At 36.6% G+C, this 21924-nt stretch overlaps 1 protein-coding gene across 1 annotated transcript; it reads left to right on the top strand.

The window, feature by feature from the left end:
* Positions 1 to 1893: 1893 nt before the first annotated feature.
* RBM46 (RNA binding motif protein 46) lies at positions 1894 to 19818 on the top strand. The gene is made up of 5 exons (XM_037378165.1): positions 1894 to 2084; positions 2843 to 3004; positions 8231 to 8698; positions 10104 to 10886; positions 18405 to 19818. The coding sequence occupies exons 2-5, from the start codon at positions 2854 to 2856 to the stop codon at positions 18428 to 18430; spliced, it is 1428 nt and encodes a 475-aa protein (XP_037234062.1). The 5' UTR covers positions 1894 to 2084; positions 2843 to 2853; the 3' UTR covers positions 18431 to 19818.
* Positions 19819 to 21924: the final 2106 nt, after the last annotated feature.

The following is a 21924-nucleotide window of genomic DNA, read 5'->3' as shown; positions in this document are numbered from 1 at the left end:
GTGGGGAAGGGTGGCGGCGGCGTGAGGGACGAGGGTGTGTGGAGAAGGGGCCGCCGGCGGCCGCCCTCTACGTGCAAGTCGGCGAGAGGAGCGCAGGGTATTTCTGGGGCAGCTGGTTTTCCCTCTCTGTCCATGTCCCCCATGCCCTCCTCCTGCCTCAAGTGCTGGTTTCGTCCTCGGGCCCCCTCCGTGGACCCCTTGTTTCCTCCTTTGGTCTTTTATCTGAATTCTTAACTGCCTCCTCACCTCTGTGGGAGCGCTGTGGACATTTTTATTAATTCCCGTTATCTTAATCTGGTGTCCCCTTGCTGCTCTTAGGGATAGCGTTCTTTCTGGCTGCACATTTGAACTAACTGAGATGAAGGGAAAATTAGTCTACCTTTCCCTCGCCCCACCTTTGTTGTCTTTTTTTCTGTACCTTGCTAGGCCTGAAACTGCTGAGAGACTCCCTGATGATGGAATCTCCATGCAGATTGTAGGCTGTGAAACACAGTAAATGTAATTAACTTGCTGGAAGGACGTGGGACACCAAACGGGAGCTGTGGTGTTACATGCCTGCAACGTGCTGGTGCCTGTCGGGGGATTTTTTATGCTCTACCCTCCTTTTCTGGAATCTCATTTTGATGAAGCCATGAGCTTGGGGTTTGGCTTTTATAATGGCTGGTGGTGGGTGTCAGAAACTTCTCCAGAGTGGTTGCTTACATGGATACCTGCCCCAAAATTAATACCAGCTTGGTAGAAAAAAAAAAATACCACAAAAAGTTGTCTTTTTTCTGGGATGGAAAAAAATAGCAGTTGTGTTTTTTCTGTCGCCATTCTTGTTAAGGAAAGTGTAGAATCTCTTACAATGTCATACGAAGGCAGTTGTGGAAAGAATGCATTGAAGAATGGTTTCATTATTACTTTGATTCAAAGCACATTTGAAATGACTTAAGCCTTGGGGGAGGTGGAGAGGGGGGAAGTCCACCTCTGGACAATAATATTGCATAACATGCATAAGTGTGGCAGTGGAAGGGGCTTGATCATTCCATAAATACAAGGTACAATCTTTTAAAAAACTTAAATTTATGCAAAATGATTTTAATTTGAGGTAATGGGGTAGTTTTCAGTGGAATCTTTTAAGAATAAAAAGACTAGCAGCCATGGGTATGGTTAATCTTTTGAGTATGGAGGCAACTGCTTGCGTAGGGTGAGAGCAATCATTTGAAAACCTTTATGTGTAAAGATGTGTGGGGTAACATTTGGGACGTTAGCAAATATATACGGCTTTATTGTTACTAATTCGAGTTACATAGCTGTTAGGTAATCTGTGTAGACAGTGCTGCTCATTTGGATAATCAACTTAAAAGTAATGGTTTAGTTAGTACAGAAACACCAGAAGTGATAAGCTGAAGAGAAGAAGGTGGCTTGAGCTTCAGACTGTAGAAAAAGGATGCAGTTGTAACCGTTCTGAACCCTTCTTCCCTCCCTTTTGAAGTGTTAGTTCAGTGACACAACTTTCCAGTTCACTGCAGTGCTTGCAGTAACTGGTTTCTTGGGGCCTTAAGTAGTGGAAGCGTAATGAAGAGATAGGCACGTGAATGCTTGTGTGCTCTTCACTGCCCTTGATTTAGTTGCCTTTATTCTCTGTTTTCCAGATACTTTGTTAATCGAGGCCTTAATTAGGAAGCCTTGTTGTTCATCAGACAATAGTGGGTTGACAGGAAACGTTTATGTGAAATTTAAGCTGGTTTTGACTTTTTCTTTTAAAAAAAATCAACTGCTGATGTGTCGGGACATGATTTATTTGTGTCTGATCCTAGAGACAAAGCAAGCTGAAAATACAAGGGAAGTTAAATGACAAACAGAAGTTGTAGCTTATTTTTTTGGTGGTGTTTTTTTTTGGCAGCATTTGTTTTGGAGAATGAGTGGCATAGCACTTGGATATACCATTTACACAAAGGATTGAAGTGGTGAAGAAGATTGCTTGTCCAAGTATTGCAGACCTTAACGCAGAAAATCTTGGGAAAAGAAGAGATCAGTTGGGGAAAAAAAAATATCTGACTTGAAAGTTAATTTTTTTTGGAGGCTTGACTAGCAAAGTTGTAAGTACCAAACAGGTTCCTTGGTGTCATTGTTTCCTGTCACCTGGATGACAGAAACATAAAGCAGCCGAACTAGATCATGGCATGCCAGAGAAATAGTGGATACAACAGCAACAACTATATTGATAAACTTTTTTAGTTCTGGAAATAGTGAAAATGAATAAAGTAATGAAAACAAGAATCCCAGAGGTGGGTTTAATTAAGCCCCTTAGTTTTACCAGACAGTTCTGCCTGGTTTTGTTGTGTATTGGTTTAAATTAAATTATTTTGTTCATTCTTTGAATTCTTTGTATTAAATAGGCATGGACTTAATGTATTTCTTAAGTATTTTTGTACTAAAATAGTTGAAAAATCATTGGTTTTTCTATAAAATACAGCAATAAAAAAGTGGAACTTGTCACATTGAGTAGCATATAGGTCGCTACGCAACTGTAATAATGTGATGTATGAAAGAGTTCGTTATTCTACTTGAAGGGCAGCATACTTAGAAAATAGTTGTGATACCACTTAACAAAAGTTAGCATATAGACTATGTAGTTGCTGGTTAAGGTTCAAGATTATCATAGCTACAGAACAATGTTTTGAAAGCATTATATAGATGATAGTAGTTGGATATAGGACTGAAGCCTTATGCTAAACAAAGTCACAGTAAACAGGCAAGTATAGCGTAAGTTGTTTTCCTGTGTTTTGGTAGCTTCTCTGTACATCTAACAATTCAGAATTATCTGAACTGAAATAGTGGAAATGTTCTGTTGAAGCTATTGCAGATATGCATGAGGAAAGTAAAGCTGCAGCAAATGGATGTGGCAAAATCCGAAGTGGCACTCAGAATGAGGCTGCTTTACTTGCCCTGATGGAGAAGACTGGATACAGCATGGTTCAGGAAAATGGGCAAAGAAAATTCGGTGGTCCTCCACCAGGTAGGTGTTTCTTTTCAGATTACAAAGTTGAAGTTCATTTTTTTCCAGTGAGAGCTATACTTAATCAGGCTGAAAAGTTGCATAGCCCTGTATCTTGACAGTGACCACTAGTAGGTGCTTATGGGAGGAGTGTAAGAAACACAAGGTGCTCAGCGTCTTGATGTGCTTTACAGTTTCTAGCAGTTTTGAGATCTCTTGTCCTAGACTATGTTGAACATTTGCTCTCGTTGGATTTAAGAAGTCACCGATTTAAGAACAGCTAAAATTGACAGGTAGCAAAAGGAATGTGGAGCTGAAAATACTGAGTGTGTTCCATATTACTGAGAACATGCTTGAAAATACTTAGACGCACAGAAGGGGAAAAACAAGTTGATGAAACCAAGCATAACCTACTTTTATTTATTGTCTTTCCACTTGCACTGGCCAAAGCATTTGTGTGTGTGTGTGTATATATATATATGTATATATTTGTTGTTAACAAACTCTGAAGTGGTACCAGTGAATATAATATAACTCATTTTGTTTTCAGAGTTGACTAATCTGTTCTCCATATCTAACATAACTACCCCCACACCCCTTCATTCTGAGAAGAAAAATTGATAGCTGAACTTCTGGAGCTTTTATCTTTCGTTGGATGTGTTTTTAACAATGAAGTACAACAGTTTATTATTCCTGTGTTACTGTTCTTTCACTTAATACAATGGAAGACAGAAATTGTTGAGTATGTATCCATATGTAAAAAGAAAATAACAGTTGATAAAAATCTCAGAGGATAACAGAGATTGTTATAAAAACTACAGTCCTCTTGGTGAGTGTATGGTGATTTGGGATTTATTGTCATGATGCAGAAAGGAGACCTACATGCTTGAACTGGGAAGTTACTGCTGCAGTGAAAACAAACTTTTCCACTGAATTGTTTTTGTGTATGCCCAATTATATTTCCAGTAAAGTCAGTGGAAAAAAAAAGAAGAATTAAATCCTGCACTATATGGAATGTGTATATTGCAATTTTGAAACAGTGGCTATTTGATTTAGTAAACATTTCAGGATGTTACTGTGTTGGAAGACTTGATTTTTTTCTTGTATATTAAATGCTGTTTTAAAAACATGTCTGATACTGTGATTAAGTAACTTGGCAATAATAAATCTCTTGAAATAGCCCTATTCCCTGCTAAAATACTTTTGCTGAAAACTGCTGCGGCAGATTTAATTTACAGAAAGCAAGTAATGCTCACAGGTAGTGCAAGGAAAAGCTTTTGTTTAGTTTTAAGTAGGACTGTTAAAGGGTGTTTTTGTTTGAAGATGTTGCAGGATCATTCAGCTTTAATCCGTGCTTATACGAATGCTGGAAACTAGTGGGTTTATCTCGTGATGCAAAGGCTGAAAGTTTGTTAAATAAATTAATAAAACCCAAATGATTGAATTTATTATTGTTTTGAATGAAGGCACTTGAACAGCGGAGGAGGAATATTTCAGTAGATACATTTTGGGGTTTTTTTTCATTTTGTTTTTTTTATTTTTTTGTTCTTCTGTTCAAGCGTTTAAATTTATGTTTGGTTTTTTTCCCTACCAAAATGTCATTTTTTCCGTTTCAGGAATACGTTAAGAAATTAAGTTGCTTCTATATCATTTAGTCTGAACTTCTATATGTCTTACACATTTACTTTCTGCAGTTGTTACGGTGCTGAGCCTGATGACTATTTTTGGCTAAGACACATGTTCAGATTAGTATCTAGCTTTGGTTTTGAGAGCTCTGAAAGGTGGGATTATCTCCTCCTACACTTACCTTGTTAAAATGGTTAGTGTCATTGCTGCTGAATTTGGGCTTTATTTCTAGTCTGAGATAGTTTTTTTGAAATTTCCTTATGAAATACTTAGTACCTGTAATTCTGTGTAATAATACTGTGTCATTTCCCTTTATCTTAACATTGCTTGTTATTCTGATGAAATATGTCAAATGCCTTAAATCTTTATGAAGCATTTTTTCTATTTTGAATAGTTTTCCTAGTTGTTGACATCAACTGTGTAGAAGAATTTTGCCATTAGTCTTGGTTGTATCCCATGGAGCACAGTAACGCATCTTTTTGAGTCAGATTATGCACTTACACAAGCAGAAAGAAGGAAAATTCTTTGTACTGCTGTTTCAGTTAGTTCTCAGTTGTGGCCTGTAATCCATTATCTTTGTAAGTCATGCTTGTAAGCATGAACTGTATTGCTCATTGCTATACGTAGTTTAAGATAACAGCTGCATCAAAATTATTTTTTTCTGGAAGTTGGGAAGTTTTTTCCAAGTCTAAAAGTATGTACATACTTTTACTAGGCTATATAAAATAGCCAAAGGAAGCCTTGTGAAATTATTTTGCAAATGGCACTGGAAAAAGAACTGCAGGGAATCACCGACTACTTTGAGGTCTCAGCCTGTTCTTAAATTATGTAATACATTTGTTACATTATCAATATGATTTTTAATTAGAACATTAGGCAGTATTAAGCATATGTGTTTGGCAAATTTAATTGAATTTCTGTAACTAGATGCGTTTGACAAGGTATATTTTTGTTGCAACTGTTCATTGACATTAATTATATACCTCTCCTTTAAATTTTCGTGAGTTTTTATACTTCCTTAGGCTGAGAATTACCCCAAGTTACTATAAATGGTTTTCCAGGCAGATGAGTCTTGAATGTTTGAGATGGCTTGTAATAAGTTTACAGTAACTGTAAATGAAGAGTTTCACTGTGAATTTTGCTTGTGTAAGATGTGATTTCTATAAACTTGTGTTGCTCTCAAAGGAGATGGTCTCACTGTCAGCTCTGTTTTGCTGTTATCATGTTATTTATGTGACTGGCACATTACCCAGAGCAAGCAACTCTTCTGGCTTAAAATTGCCCTAAAAAATACTATTTCCCCCCCACACACACTTCAATTGGCAGCAGCACAGTTCTTGTTCAGTTTATGCCACGTGTGGAAAATGTACCTGTAGAGTGAGGAAAACCAAATCTTTAAGATTGTGAATTTTCATTGCTTTGTTTGAGTCCTCTGCTTAGATTGTTGCAGGTATAATGCCATTAGGTATGTAAGTCATTAGAATTACATGGAAGAAAAGTTGAGATTACATGGATCTCACTAACAGTGGGAGGATTATTACTATAATGTTCACTGAAGTTTGATCATTTGAACCGCTGCAAAGAAAGGAATCCCATAATGTATCATCTGTGAATGAATCAAATACCCAGTCAAGGAAATGGTCTGGTCAGTTGGGAACTACTTGAGGAACGGTGCTTTTGGGTAGTTCTTTCCATGCTTGCTTTAACTATATGTTGCTCGTTGGCAAATGTGGCACAGACCATGTTTTAAGTCAGGAGTCATAACTTACTCCCAGTTGACCATAATGTGCTGGAATGCTAAGTTAGTATGCAGCTCTAAAATAAGAAGGGTGTCTTTTTGAATGGTAGATGGCTTTTTACTTACTGAAAACTGATGTTTAATCAGTTACCAGGCTGAAGATGATTGTAAAAGTTTGTCTAGTTAGTAAATGAACATTGTTACTGAATTACATTACTTTCCTACACAGCCAAGCGTAGCCTTCTCTTTTCCTCATGAAGGTGTGCAGTTGCTTTTGTCTTTGGAGCTCCTAAATGTACTGTTAGTTTGTGCTTTTTAGGTGGGCAACTGACTGGCATGATGTGAGTGATGGCAGTACTAACTTGCAAACTGGATTACCTGCCATGTCCTGTCAGACCTCAGCTGAAGTGGTCATAAATGTTTATAAAGCTGAACATGATAAAGATGTTGAATGCTGCATGGAACAGGGCCAGACTTTCTCCTGGATAAGCCGTGGCAGCGTGGCTCCAAATGCATATCAGTTCTGATGCCTTGGTAGCTTCCCCGTGTACTATGTAGTTCCTAGTCTACAGTTTATAGATGAAAATTTATTCTGTGAGAAGGCAAAAATTTCTCAATTCTGTTAAAATTTTTTTCACGAGTAAATTATGTGCCCTTTGCTGATACTAATATGAAGGAAAAAGTTTTAAGTTAATTAGAAAATCATCTAAATACAATTTATCCTGAGCTTCAAGCCAAAGTATTTAATTACCTTCTTGTTTTAACTTGTCAACAGTAATTTTTCAATAATTTTTTTCACTTTACCTCCTTATACTTTGTCATTTCATACTAGTACTTAACAAATTTTGTATGAATTGTTTCTGCCAATTTTGTACTTGTTTTCTGTCATGCAGAGAACCTTTCTTGTCAGAGCTTCAGAAAAAGCTGTTAGCTATGGTTTGACTATTTGTCTGCCTTTGAAACTTCTGTTTCGTCTAATTTGTTACAAAAAACTCAAGCTTTTTTTTTTTTTTTGAAATGTGTATTTTGGGAAAGTGGAGTGCCATATTTGCAGACTATAACTCCATGTTTTTAAATGTACCTATGCAGAGATATAAAAGAGTGTATTAAAGTCCTTGGCTTAAGGACAGAGGCATGGATGTTCTTGTAACTTTCAGATGTGAACTAGGGACTGGCTTGTTCTGTGGATTTTTTTTCTTTTCTTTTTTTTTTCCTTTTTCCTACATCCAGCTCCAGCCTGTGAAAAGCATGGTCTGTTTTTAGAGGAAAAGTGTTCAGCCTTTTGGCTGTTGAAGAAAGGATGGCTCTGTATCCTGCCTTCCTTAGGGAGTCCTGTTTTAGTGGATGAATGGAGGAGGTGGAGGCAAAATATTTGGTCCTTCTGAATGATGTCAAGGAAGAAAAAAAATAAATACTGCACTGGGGACCCTGACCAAAATTTCGTAAAATATGGGAAGAAGTACAGAGAAACATTTGCAACTTCTGAATGTTAGAGTAGAAAAAAGAACTTAAGTTGTTTCTCAGTTATCACCTGTTGATTGTATTAATAAACTGACATATAATTCTATAGGACAAAAAATAATTGAAACGTGGACTCTTATAGCAAACCTATCAGTGTTTTAATAATGCTAGGTTCAGTGGGTTGGCATAGAGATTTCAGTGAAAAAAGCAGAAGATGGAATTAGAAGAAATACAGATCATGGGCTTATAGCATTTTTTTATTTAAACATAGCAAAAATAAGAATTAAATAATGGATGAGAACATGCTAGTTCTAAATTGAGACTAAAAATAAGTAAATAACTTCCAATTGCAAATTACGGGGATGAGAAGTGTGCTTATCTGGCGTTTGTACTAAGATTGTTGTTGGATGATTTATTTCAAGGTTGGGAAGGTCCTCCACCACCTCGTGGATGTGAAGTTTTTGTGGGTAAAATTCCTCGTGATATGTATGAAGATGAATTAGTTCCTGTTTTTGAGAAAGCTGGGAAAATCTATGAGTTCAGACTGATGATGGAATTTAGTGGTGAGAATCGAGGCTATGCTTTTGTGATGTATACTACTAAAGAGGACGCCCAGCTAGCCATCAGGATTCTAAATAATTACGAAATTCGTCCAGGGAAATTTATTGGTGTCTGCGTAAGCTTGGATAACTGCCGACTGTTCATTGGAGCAATTCCAAAAGAGAAGAAGAAAGAAGAAATACTGAATGAAATGAGAAAAGTTACAGAAGGAGTGGTGGATGTCATTGTTTATCCAAATGCCACTGACAAAACAAAAAATCGTGGCTTTGCCTTTGTAGAATATGAATCTCACAGAGCAGCTGCAATGGCTAGAAGACGGCTAATCCCAGGTAAACCTATTTGTAATTAAATTTAGTTTTTGTGGGAGTATCTGTCTCCATTTTGTGGGGGGTGTCGGGTGTGGATGATCATCCTTGTTTTCCTTTCTTTAAGGTATTTTGAGAGTTACAAAACTGCAGTGCTGCCTTTCAGCTAAAGAGGTTTCGGTTTTTTTCATTCATAAATCGGGGTTTTTTTGGTTTGTATTTCATAATTTATTTTTTTAGGAAAGAAGCTGGGCTTTTAACATTTAAGCAATTCTGAGAATGAAAGAGCAGCCATTGATTTTATAAGCACAAGTTACTGTAATTTACACCAAGATAGGTATTTGCTTGGGCGTCCATCCAGTTTTCATTTGCATGCTCTAGGCCCTGTACATGAATTCTCTTAAAGCTGAGCCTAAAAAATAAACTACTTGGAATGTGTTCCTTATTACCTTTAAGTGTCACAAATGATGTTACTGCTGTTTCATACTTTAAATATGTTGAAAGTGGGTATTTAATCTTTTACTAGAAAATAATTTTAAGAGTTTTAACAAATAGAAGACAACTTTTTCTTTGCACCTTTATTCATTTTGAGAGGGGGAAATATAAGGGATTAAATATAGTGGAAGAGGAGGGACTAGGTGAAGGTACAGTTAAAAAGGGAAATTGTAGAAGAGAGGAAGAAAAATTAAACAGGAAATGAAACAAAATAGTTTGAGAAGCAAAGTTGTTAAACCAGATAATACAGCATTGGCCTTGCTGAAATGAATGAAAAAACTCTTATGTATTAAGGCAAAGATGTAGGCAAGTTGCACGTTGATTGCTGACAGTGTTAGGAAGAAGTGTTACCTAAGACTTAAATAAGCCTTGTAAAATAATGGGAGAAATATGGCAATATCACTGAATGTAAAATAAACTACTTGTGTGATTATGCAAAGTGGTGGCTTGAAATGAGTAGCAATGTGGGTTTTTTTTTTTTTAGTTCATGGTTTCAGTGTCTGCTGCAACATAGAGTAAGGCTCGTGCTAGTCCATATACATTTAGATTACTTCTTCCAGGTGTTGACCTTAGTTTTTAAAGTAGATATATTACTGAGGAGGCTGTGTTTAATAACTAGCAAAACAGTGTTGCTTATGTTTGCTTTATATATGCATGTATATGCATGCCACTGAATCACAAAATCTGTTATTACAGCTTATGTTGCTGAATGAACCTAAAGGTTACAGATAGAACACTGAATTTTTTCAGTGTCTTACTTTCTTTAATAATTTAAAGTAGCAATATTTTACATATTTTGCTTTAAGTAGATGCAGGCAACAAAAACCAGTTTCATGTGTCATGCATCACGTTTGCTTTTTGTAGAGGTAGTTGATAAGAATGATTTTGTTTTCCTTCGCATATTTCTTATTGATGTAATACTGCTTTGCTGTAGGAACATTCCAGCTCTGGGGCCATGCTATTCAAGTAGACTGGGCAGATCCTGAGAAAGAAGTCGATGAAGAAACAATGCAAAGAGTTAAAGTACTATATGTAAGAAATTTAATGATGTTTACTACAGAGGACACAATTAAAGCTGAATTCAACAAGTTCAAGCCAGGAGTAGTGGAACGTGTAAAGAAGCTGAGAGACTATGCGTTTGTTCATTTTTTCCACCGAGAAGATGCCATTGCTGCAATGTCTGTAATGAATGGGAAGTGCATTGATGGAGCTAGTATTGAGGTGACACTGGCAAAGCCAGTTAACAAAGAAAATACTTGGAAGCAACATTTCAATGGTCAGATAGGTCCTGGTTCAGAAAATCTCTCAGGGTTTCCTAACAAAGAAGATGGTCATCAAAAATCCTTAGGGAAACCAGCAAGTCTTTCAGTTCGTCTTAATGGTCAGCACAGTCCAAGCCCCCCTGAAGTTGAAAGATGTACATACCCTTTTTTTCCAGGAATAAAGCTTACTCCAATTAGCATGTATTCTTTAAAATCCAGTCACTTCAGTTCTGCAGCAATGCACCTGGATTATTTTTGCAATAAAAATAATTGGGCACCGCCAGAATACTACCTGTATTCAACCACAAGTCAGGATGGGAGAATTCTCTTGGTGTACAAGGTGCTTATTCCGAGTATAGCTGATGGTTCCCAGAGTTACTTCATGCCAGACAAACTCTGTACAACAGTAGAAGGTGCAAAGGAATTGGCAGCACAGTTCACACTTCTACATCTAGGTAAGCATAAATGTTGTCAACTAGTTCTTAAGAAACGAAGCTAGAAAAGTTACTTTAATACTGTTCTTTGTCTATGTATCTTGCCTTGGTGTGTATCTTTATATAAAATACAAGTTAGTCCACAGAATAATTATTTCTTACATTGTCAGTTGAGTCTGGACCATCAGGTGAGAGAACTGAAGAAACAGTGTGTAAACATCTGCAGTGCAGTGCTAGGGTCATTTTTGCTTCCTTTTATCTGCTGTAATGACTTACAAAGAAGAACTAGATGACATGCTAAGTGACTTAGGTATAAGGTCTTCTGGGTGATGATTATGATGCCGAAAATTTATTTGAAAGGCTGTGTTCTTAATTTATTACATAAAGGGAAAACAGAAGTGTTAGATCCATATTCAGATAAATAAATAGGTTTGGGAAGCTTTTCTTACTGCTCTTTATAGACGTTCCTAAAGCTATAGCAGAGTATCCAAGTGCTGTCACTTACTGTTCTTTTTTAAATTGTTTTTTTAACCAGAAATGGGATAAAACATGGATACAGTTATTCTTATTTAATTTCTAAGTCTAGTGTCTTCATTTGTATATATTGCATTTCTTAAAATTAGCATGCAGCTGCTAGAAAAGGGAAGTTTTTATATTATAAAAAGCAATGGTAAAATCTCTTCATAACTGAGATGACAGATCATTGGAGTTTTGACAGTGTTATCCGTGGAGCTCTAGGAAATTAATTATGTAAATAATACAAAACAGAACACTTGCCATCTAGTTCCTGCCCAGCATTTTTCAGAACATTCAGCACACAGCATTCAGAACAGAGAACTGATTCCTAGTGCCAGGTTGTTTCATTAGTAATTGCAGCTATCAATTGGAGATCAAACTCCATCCTCAAAGAAAGTGGAATTTTGGCTCTTTGGTACTCAGATTTGAAGGCTGTTACGGAGACTTACTATAATGGTCTGAAAACTCCTCATACTTCCAGACAAAGCTTTGTATAATTTATTCCACTTGTTCTTTTAAACATTTCTTTTCTGCTTAGTTAGCTTGTTTTCTCTTTCTGGCCTTTATATCCTGCTATATTTGAAGATGAAATAGGACTGATCTTTATAAGTTGGCACATATTACAAACCATCACATAATTTCTCTGATTTGCTAAAGTTCTTGTGTTGTTGTTACATGGTTTCTTTCAGCATGACTAGATCAGTAGATGCTGTATCATGAAATGAATTCTTGCTAGTCTTTTTTTTAGAGCAACATAAATATTTTCCTGTTACTACAAAAAAAAAATGTTCCTAATGAATCCCAGAGCCAGAGATTCGGGTTTTTTTTCTTTTTTCTCTTTTTTTTTTTTTTTTTCCTGTCCATGCAGAATTATTTCTGTGAAGAATTACATTGGAGATGATGGGGTTGTTCAGATAATGCAAACTAGTTTCTTGTCTAATTATGCGCAGAAAGTTGGAGGTTTTTTTTAGTTTGTGGGTGGTGGGTTGGGTTTTTTTTGTATGTTGGTGTGTTTGTTTGGTGTTTTTTTAATTTATTTCAGAAATTAAGCAATGTCAGGCTTGTTTGGGAGGGAGTGTTTTGGTTTTCAGAGTGGTGGTAGGCAAGTTCTTCCAAAGTTTCTTCTGTTATCTGGGATGTTCAAGCACATTGTGCTTTAAATACTATTATTTGTGTTTATTAACAGACTGCTGTGTTTTTTTCACATTTTGGTTTAGAATATCAGGCTTCTGAAGCCATGGACTTCCAGGTTTGAAGGGCGGTGGCATTCTCTGTGGATGGTGCCTACTGTGTGTCTGAGGCATCAGACTTGATCCAGTATAGTGCAGCTCTGGATAGAAGCACGATGACATTGTACAGTACAGTAAATAATCCTTTTCTGATTAGCTGTGCATGTGTACAGGGCCCAGGACTACATCCACAGCATTTAAAGCTCAATTCTGCTTTAGGAATGTAAGGAGGACAAATGAGAACAGATAAAGCAGTGTTTATTAAAATGCTTTTACTTTGTAATTTTGGCCCAGTGAAAGTAAATTTTCAGGGAAATGGAAGGAGAAATAGTAACAGAAAGATTAAGTGGAGTCCTGTTTAGTGATGGCTGCTTTTGTTATTGAGAACTTCTTTAAGAAAGGCTTTTCTGTTCCCCTCTATTCCCCTCCCCCCCTTCTTTTTTTTTTTTCTTTCTTCTTTTTTTCTCACCTGTTCTAGTTTTGGTGGATTGAAAAAGCTACTGCTGATAGCAAACTGTTAAAATAGTGTTGCCATCCTTCTTTTCCTCATACTGCTACTTAGCACTTGTTCTGGAAGCCTCTTGATACTTAGGCTGTGGTGAGATTTTTCCTCTGGATGAATTTGTGGCAGACTTCTTTAAGGCTTGACTGTGATGCCTTTTTTTGCAATGCATGACTGAAATGTAAACAAGCTTTTTCTTCTTGCTTAGAATCTTGCTTCTCCTTGGTTTTGATTTTGCATGCCCAAAAGGTCTCAGAGGAAGGACAATCTCCAAAACACAAAGCCTTAATCAGTCTCCACTTTAGCAGTGGTATTTTTGGCTTGCATTAGTAGGTCACCTCCAAAAGGCGTTGCTTTCAGATGGTCAAAGTGATGGGAGTTACTTATTTTTAATAATACAATGGCGAAATATCTGTGCCTGGTTTTGTACACACTGTGGGTGGTGTTACTGGTTGAGCGTCTGTTTCTGGTTTTTTATAGCTATGAAAATTAGGGCCAAAGCTTTTATAACCTGTGTAATCTGAACACGAAAAGGATGCAAAATGTGAAATAGTGATGTGAGACTTTAAAAGAATGAAGACAGCTTCAGGTTCTATGCTTGACCATGCATACCTGCCCATTTTGTGGCTTACAGATGTGTTATCTAAAGATAGTATTTTCTCTCCTGTACTTTTTTGGGAAAGAATCACCAGAACAAAAAACCAGTTAGACTAAGAATGATTATTCACAGCTGTGGTCAAATCCAGAATGCAGACAAGTTTAAAAAAATGAAGAAAGTATGTGTTGAGATTTTTCTCTCTTCAATCATAGCTTCAATCATACAAGTGCTACAGGGAAAGCATGTTAAGGTGAGCTTAAATTAACAGTACTTTGAGTACTTCAGTGTGCTATATGATCACAATTAATGTGAATTCTTACTTAGCAGAATTCCCAGATCCCAGGTTTGGTTTGTAAAAGTTCTCTGTGTAATGGCGTAGTGCTAGTAATGCTGTCTTGTTTTCTTTGAACTATTAAAACTTTTTTCTTTTCATGGCTTCTTGTGCATTCTTGTTTCTGAGGATTTGGCCCTGCATGGAGTATACAGAACCATATTTCAAAGCAAACCTCATGGCAGACTTTGGAAAGATACATCTTTTTCATGTTGATAAAACTCTTTTTGGATGTTGGCATTGTCGTGATACTGAAACATAGCCCTAAGGAGTCTAGAAAGTTTATTTTCCTATCTAATCTACAGAAGTTGTTTTTGTTCCAACTTAATACTTACACTGTGTTGAAAGAGACATCTGCAGCTGAAGAAGAGTTACGAGCTGTGGCACAAGATCCCACCTTCTCACTGAAGAGTCTGTTGTGTGATTTGACATGTTTAATGATGCTGCATTGGATGCATGTGTTGTGGTTTTTCTTTGCGGTGTGTGGGGTTTTTTTTTGTGTTTGGTTTTGTTTTTTCTAATAAGTAGCAATGATTTTGAGGAAAAGTGTAAGTGTGTTTCTTCTTGGAAGCAACTCACTAAAAGCATGAGTATACAAAGAGGACATGGAATAATTCCTTCTGGTAAGTAACTTCTCTTGCAGGAACTTAATTTTTTGGCCCACTTGATTTTTTGATGGTGTGTACAAGTTTTCTTTTTAAAGCATATAAGCAGACTAAGGTAAGTGAATGAGAACGGGCTGCTTTGATAGAATTTTCAAATTGGACTGTTAATAATCTCAAAGCATTCTGTTGGCTTGTTTTTGGTGATAGGTATTTCTGTATTTACTTTGACATAACAGTAGCCCTGAACAGATAGCAGTACAACAGTTAACCACTTGGTGTCACCTGAATATTTTGAAAATGATGCTTGGAGAAAATACAGAAAGTAGCATTTCACTGAAAGATGAATAACCTGTATTTTAATGTTACTGGGTAAATCATGGACAGATCAAGGTAGTGAAAACAGTCAGGCTTGTTTACATACACGGAAATTACATGTCTGGATGTCCATGTGTGAGAAGGGGAGCAGAGCTACATGTTGAAATATCAGAAGATAACTGTTAGGTGGGGTGGCAGTGGGGAACAGAAAAAGAAAAAAACCTGAATGCACCGTAGAAGAAATTAGTACCTTTTTCATTAATTTGAATCTCATTTCAATGCAAATAAATCTGTGTCTTTAGAAGTTATGCAACACCTTAGCGTTTGCAAAACTGTGCTTGGCTGTTGAATGTGTGTCGAGTAAGACTTCCTACTCTTGTCTGCCCTGGAGACTGATTAGATGTGAGGCAGGTCCAAATTGGAGACTGTATAGTTGTGCTAGTTAACACATTCTGTATTCTACCTCTAGTTCAGAAGCAGTGTCAGTGCAGAATCAGTTCCAAACAGGAAGCGTTATTTGTCATTCAGGCCCTTTGCATCAGTAATGTAGCTTTTTAGTTATAGAATCAAGCTAGATTGTCTGGATGACTTTGATGTATAGGCAGAAGAGAACTCGAAGTTGCATAGATGTGCTCTGAATTATAGGAGAGCTTCCACCTCCCTTTCTTTACTAAGAGTAACCATCAGAAGCCATTCTTCTGAGAATGATTGGTTCATGGTGGTTATTTTTGTTTTTTGTTTTCCCTTACTGCTGGTGGAATTCCACTGGTATCAGGAAATACCAGAAGATGTCAGAACCTCTTTCTGGTCCTTAAGATAACACCCTCTGTAGCAAAGACTGAGTCCTGGGGAGTTCTTTTCCTGCTGAGTCTGACTTAAGGGTGATGGGGAAGAAGTTAAGAAGTTGTGGTAGTTTCTTCAGTTTTGGGGATCTGGCAGATCTTAGACATATATTCAACAATAGGATGTTCTTTGATTACTCACACATGCTATCCATGTTGCATCTCACTGAGGCACAATTTAAGAAATTAATTTTTAGGTAGAAGACAGTACTTAAAAGTATTTAACAAAGTATTTAAAAATGTACTGATAAGTCTCTGAAATAAGGAAAAGCATTTTAATAACTATAGCATGTAAATAACTCTTTAATTCCAGTTCACCACATAAAATGTATGTAGTAAACTGTACTGAAACAGATGGAGCAAGCGTTATATCTCACTACTACGAATTCACTTGTTTAATCTTCTTAAATACTGCATGCAGTAGCAATTTACAAGTCAAAGATAAAACTTGTATAAACTAGTTCAAGAGCATGTACTCAGCATCTGGGCCTCGGAACAAATGTATCAATAGATAGCTGCCCTGGATTTTGGACATAAAGTTCAAGTGAAATGTTTTTATTTTACTATAGGGATATCCGTTGTAAGGATTTTCTTCAACACTGGCTTGGTTTGCTTTGTCAAAATTAACTATATTGCTGTTGGAACAAGCAACAGCTGGGTGCAAAATGTAAGATGTTTAAAAAAAAAAAGAAGGCAAAACAGAAATTGCTGGCTTTGTTTAACAAATACAGATTATTAAACAGGTGTTTATTTTCTTAGGGATTTTTAGAAATGCTCAGAATGTAGTATAAGAGGTTCTGAAACAGTATGAATTTAGAAGTCTTAAATACTTACCGGATTACTTACACATAATGGTTTTTATCACAGCCCCTGAGCAAGCATATGTAACTTTTCTGTCCCTGAACGCAATATAGTGGGCTAGTAGAGGTGAGTAAACCTCCCAGGATATTAGATATTAGGAAGAAGTTCTTCCCTGTGAGGGCGGTGAGGCACTGGAACAGGCTGCCCAGAGCAACTGTGGCTGCCCCATCCCTGGACGTGCTCAAGGCCAGGCTGGATGGGGCTGGGAGCAACCTGGTCTGGTGGAAGGTGTCCCTGCCCATGGCAGGGGGGGTGGAACTAGATGCTCTTCAAGGTCCCTTCCAACCCAAACCATGTCATGATTCTGTTTGGTGCAGGTTTTTGTCCCCTTCAGAGACATTGTGTTAGCTGCACTGTTTGGGCTCTTCGTTAGAGAAGTTGGTCTCAAAGTTATTTCCCCAACAGACACATCTCTGAGAAGGCTTGTGGAACTACTTTTGTCCAGTTTTTTGGTTTTTTTTTTCCCAAAACAGAGCATAGCTGTGCTGCTGTGGACCTGCTGATGGATCATCCAGTCTGATGTTCATGTGGATTGTGTAACACAAAGGAAGATTATGGCTTTTACTCCTAAAGTGACTAAGTCATTTTTCACAGTAATTTCTAAATTATTTGGATTTCCAGCTTGGGTTTAAATTTACGTTTGGAAGTGAAGTTACTACACTAGTGACAGACTGTTTCTTTGGGTAGTCAGTTTCACGTGAAAGAAAGAGACTAATGTCTCCTGGTTTGCAGGAAGGGTTTTTTAACGTCCTGCATTCTATGCTACAAGGGTAAATGTTCTCTTTTTTCAAATGCTTTTGTGGATGAATTTAAGTGTGGATGTCTGTCACTTCTGAGGCTTCTTTCATTTTTTAAGATGAGGATTACCATCTTCTCTGAGTGTGAGATTGGTTTTCAAAAGCTTATAAGGCAGTTTGAAAATAGCATTAAATCCATGCTCAGTGTTTACTGCTGGAAGCTTCTAACCTGAGTCACCCAGGGTTTGTCCTGAAGATTCAGTTGTTTTCTGTTGCTGCTGCTTACAGACAGGGAACATAAATTTGTAAATCTGGGCCTGTGTAGGAGAACTTGGGGAAAAAATAAGTAAGAAAGATGCAAAAACATTGGGCTATGTATATCCATGAAATAACTTGACTGATTTCAGTAGTCGCTTCAAAACAGGATTGCATTTAGTGCCTTCTTCTAGTCCATTGATGACCACAGTGAAGTTGGAGTTTATGTAGTCTATGTCTAGCAGGAGTTGGTACATAGTTAATAAGACATTCAGATCTAAAGTGTTAAATATAAAATATGAAATACTGCTGCTGTGATACATAGAAGATGCAACAGATCAATGCAACAGTAGAGTGATTTAATATGCACATTAAAGTTGTCTTTGTTAATATTTTGTGTTCAGTGGAGGTGAAATATTGTGATGTTGCATTAAAAACAAATATATGTAGGCTGAGAAAATACTTCTGTTCAGTATCAAAGAATCTTATTAAGGTTTTTAGGAAAAAAACCTGAGGTTAGTAAGTTCTCATTTTTTCTTTCTCTTTTTTTACTAGGTTCTTTGTGTTGTTGCTTGAACCGTTGACTAAATAATTGAATGATTTGAGTTCATATTAGGGGTGCAGAGGAAAGGGAAGAATGCAGCATTGGTATAAGATTTAAATCCATCTTGGAATAGGTAACGCAGTATGCTTGCTGAAAATAAGTGTCTCTTTCTCTGCCTCCGCCCTTCCCCCTCTTTTTCTGCAGCTAAGTGTACACCCTATTTGGCTTGAATTGTCCAGAAGAAGAAAAGTTCAGAATTTGTTGCTTTGGATCTTGCCACGAAAGAAGAAAAAGAACCACCACACTGATAGATAATTACCAAAAATTCACATTATACGTTTGTTGATGAATAATTCTTCAGAGCATACGTGTGTATTAAACATTTCACTTTAAAGATTAGTGAAATCAAATGTTTAATTGTTTTTGTTAGCTTGATTAAATTTGTTTTGAAAAGATAATTTGTTCAAAAAATTTTAATTACCTGTAATAGTTTATACAACAGTAGCTTATTTTTAGTGTTGAAATAATTTGTTACAATTCCTACTCTTCTGTTTTGAGTTTCATGCAGATTTTTACAGCTTCTGTTGTAAGTAATGAATCCTAAGCAAACATTTAAGAAAAACCAAAACAACAAAAACACACCACCCTGGCAAACTTGGTGCAAAGTTTTATAGGTAGGAAAGTCCAAATACAATCTTTGCTTCTGTGATAGCATTACATCAATGGATGAGTGGTATTTTGAAGGGCTTTATGTCAACATACCATCAGGCTACAGGAGATGTATTTCTATAGTCATAGCAATGAGGTTCAATACCTTAGATAATTCTTTAAAACAAAAATGGACAGAAAAATATAATCTTGACATATACAAATTCCATGTACTTTTCTGTACAGCTCAATAAGTTGTCTCTGCTGTTAGCACCTCTCTGCTGGATGCGTGTGTAAACAGAGGCCTTACTCTTACCTAGGCTATCCCTCTTAACCAGCCCTCCTATTTGCCCGCAGTAGCCATGTTGAACAGCAGCTTGCTCACTTTCTAATCAGGCCGTGTTCTTCTTAAAAAACATTGTTTAGCATTGAACTGAAAATAGTTTTAAATTTTTTAAATCGGGTATATGTAATTCATTCTGAGTGGGCTGTTTTTAATTTTATTGTGACTCTCTAGCATTTCTCAGTGAAGTGTTCTATTTATTGAATGACAAAAAGTACAGGCCTTTTTTTTTTTCTTTTCCTTTTTTTAAAAAATCTGAAACTAATACAGTAGATCGTTTTTGAAATTTAGTATATAGTTTCAGTTCCTGGTCAAGGAATGGGCCGAGTAGCATATGTTAAAGAGTCTAAGGGTCTCACCTATGCAGGTATTGGTTTTAAGTATTGTTTTGTCTGAAATGTGTTTCTCAAAACCAAATATTATGTAGACAGAAAACTATGCAATGGAAAGATTTAAAGTTGAATAAGTTTTCTTATAAGCAGTCAACTATTGTGGTCCATTACTTATTTTGGTTCAACATGTTTCATCACCCTATTAAATTGTCTTTTGATGATAATTTAGGTGCAGTTGTAGCAATTTAATTTTATTTGCATTTGATACTAGCTACGTAGTAGTTGTTTTAAGTGTTGTAATTGTTAATGTTGAAATCATGTGTTTGACTTATGTACTTGAATTAACATTTATATTAAATTTATGTTGTTAGTATTTGGTGTGTGTGAAAAAAAAATATTATTTTATACATCATACCTTCACAAACTTACTTTGCAGGATTCACTTTGCTTTCTCTAGTAGCAAACTTTAGCCAGAGGCTCCAGTGCAGGTGCTTTGCTGAACAAGAGGACGAGTAATTAAGTGGTTTGGTGAAACCTTGAAAAAAGTAATTTTTAGAAAGTGAGTTTGCTTAGTAATTTCCATCACATTTGAAAGTTGTTGAACTGTTACGATTTCCTAAGAAGCTTTGTTGTGGGAGGAAAAGAGGGGACTGTTGCTTTACTTCATGGTTAAACTAAGTGGGTCCCTGAGGCCAAGACAAAAATCAGTGTTTGAGAGAGAATAATACAGTACAGTGCTGATAAGGAGAATAATACAGTACAGTGCTGATAAGATATGGGAGAACTAATTTTAAAGTATTTGTTCCTGGCAGCCTGAGAATTCTAGTCTACATACTACTGAAATTACCTTTATTTTTGTATTTTCAGGTGCCTTGATTAAGACTTGCTTTTTTATTGCAATTTCTTGTTACAGATGCCTTTAATGACACCTTGAAAATACAGTAGACTTTTAGCATGTATAAGAAAGATTGGATAAAACAATATTTGTAATACTTCTAAGGGAAGTCTGGGCCAACCAAACCTAGGTGGAATTGGTATTGTTAGGTACTTTAGGGAACTGTGTGACAGGCTGCACAAAGATTGCATAGCATTAAAATGAATACCTGTAGGAGAGCTGACTAACCCAGCAAACAAAAGGAGGTACTGACTGGTACTGTAGAAAGCCATGGGATTATGTTTTTCAGGTATGTAACATCCTTCTTGTTCACATTTCTAACTGTGCTCGCATCGTTGAAGCAATCTGTGCAAAAGGCCGATTCATTACAAACTAGCAACTCCCATAATTATTAAAGCCAGCGTGTACCTTGGCAGTCATTTTCAGTAGACCCAACAAGTGTGACTGTACAAACCCATGATCAAATGTTTGAGTGTAATGAGTACTGGGTGGAAGACAGAATTTGGTCTTCGTTTTGCAGGTAAGAACAAAGGTGTAAGGAATAAGCAGCTGAAGCAGCAGTAGCACTCTGTAGCTGTAATTCAGGGGTTTTGAAGTTTATTTAGAACAGATAATTAAAAATCTCTTAATCAGTGTGCAAAATCGCAAGCATATTTTTCATATTTATAAAAGTCTCACTGGAGCTTATTAGCCTTTGAAAAAAACCAACCCATGTATTTCTTCTAAAAATGTCGTGACAAAGGGAGAACATAGTGTTGCATCTCTTTTTACGGTACTGTTGTATAACTGATAAAAGTGAAACTGTACACCATCCTGTTTTATAATTGGTGTAGAAACCAGAAGTCCCTCTGAAACTAGAGGTTACTGACTTCAGTGAAACAAAGTTTGTTCCTTTGCGCTAAACCCACTGTATTAAAAAGTTGCCCTAAATAAGAAAAGGTAGTCCTTATTTTTACAATTACCTTTTCATCTGCTTGCTTGCCCTCTTTTTTTTTTTAATATTATTATTACTACCTTGTAATGTAACAGGTGAGAGATGGCAAAGCCAATGTTATGAAGCAAGCGTGTTGTGGCAGCAGCCTCTCTCTTCCAACCTGTTTTTGACATGGGGAAAAAAACCCAGTAGATGGGGTGGGGGGAACTAAGACTATTTGTTACTGAGAACTAGTGTCCTGTATAATAACACAAACCAGAATTACTAAATTAATGGGAACTTCTTTTAAATAGGAAACAGTATTAAAGAGCAAGTAGCTGGGAGTTACTAGGTTAACCCACGCTCTTGAGGTAAAAGCAAACCCCAAGAAGTCAGTTATCAAAAGTCTTTCAGTGAATTTGTTATCACAGTTGCTGCGCCTAACAAAGGATGACCAGTTTAGCATCTCTTCGCAATATTTAGTGTTCAAGTTAACGGACAACCAGAGAAAGGCAAACAGGTAATGATCCAGCAGTCTTAAATACCACTTCCCTGCAGTTAGAAGGAGCTCGTTTGGGCCCCAAAACAGCCAA

Source organism: Falco rusticolus, chromosome 1, assembly GCF_015220075.1.
Source record: "Falco rusticolus isolate bFalRus1 chromosome 1, bFalRus1.pri, whole genome shotgun sequence".
In the NCBI taxonomy this organism is placed as follows: Eukaryota; Metazoa; Chordata; class Aves; order Falconiformes; family Falconidae; genus Falco; species Falco rusticolus.
The sequence above is the reverse complement of the archived record's forward strand: the minus strand, read 5'-3'. Positions and strand labels throughout refer to the sequence as shown.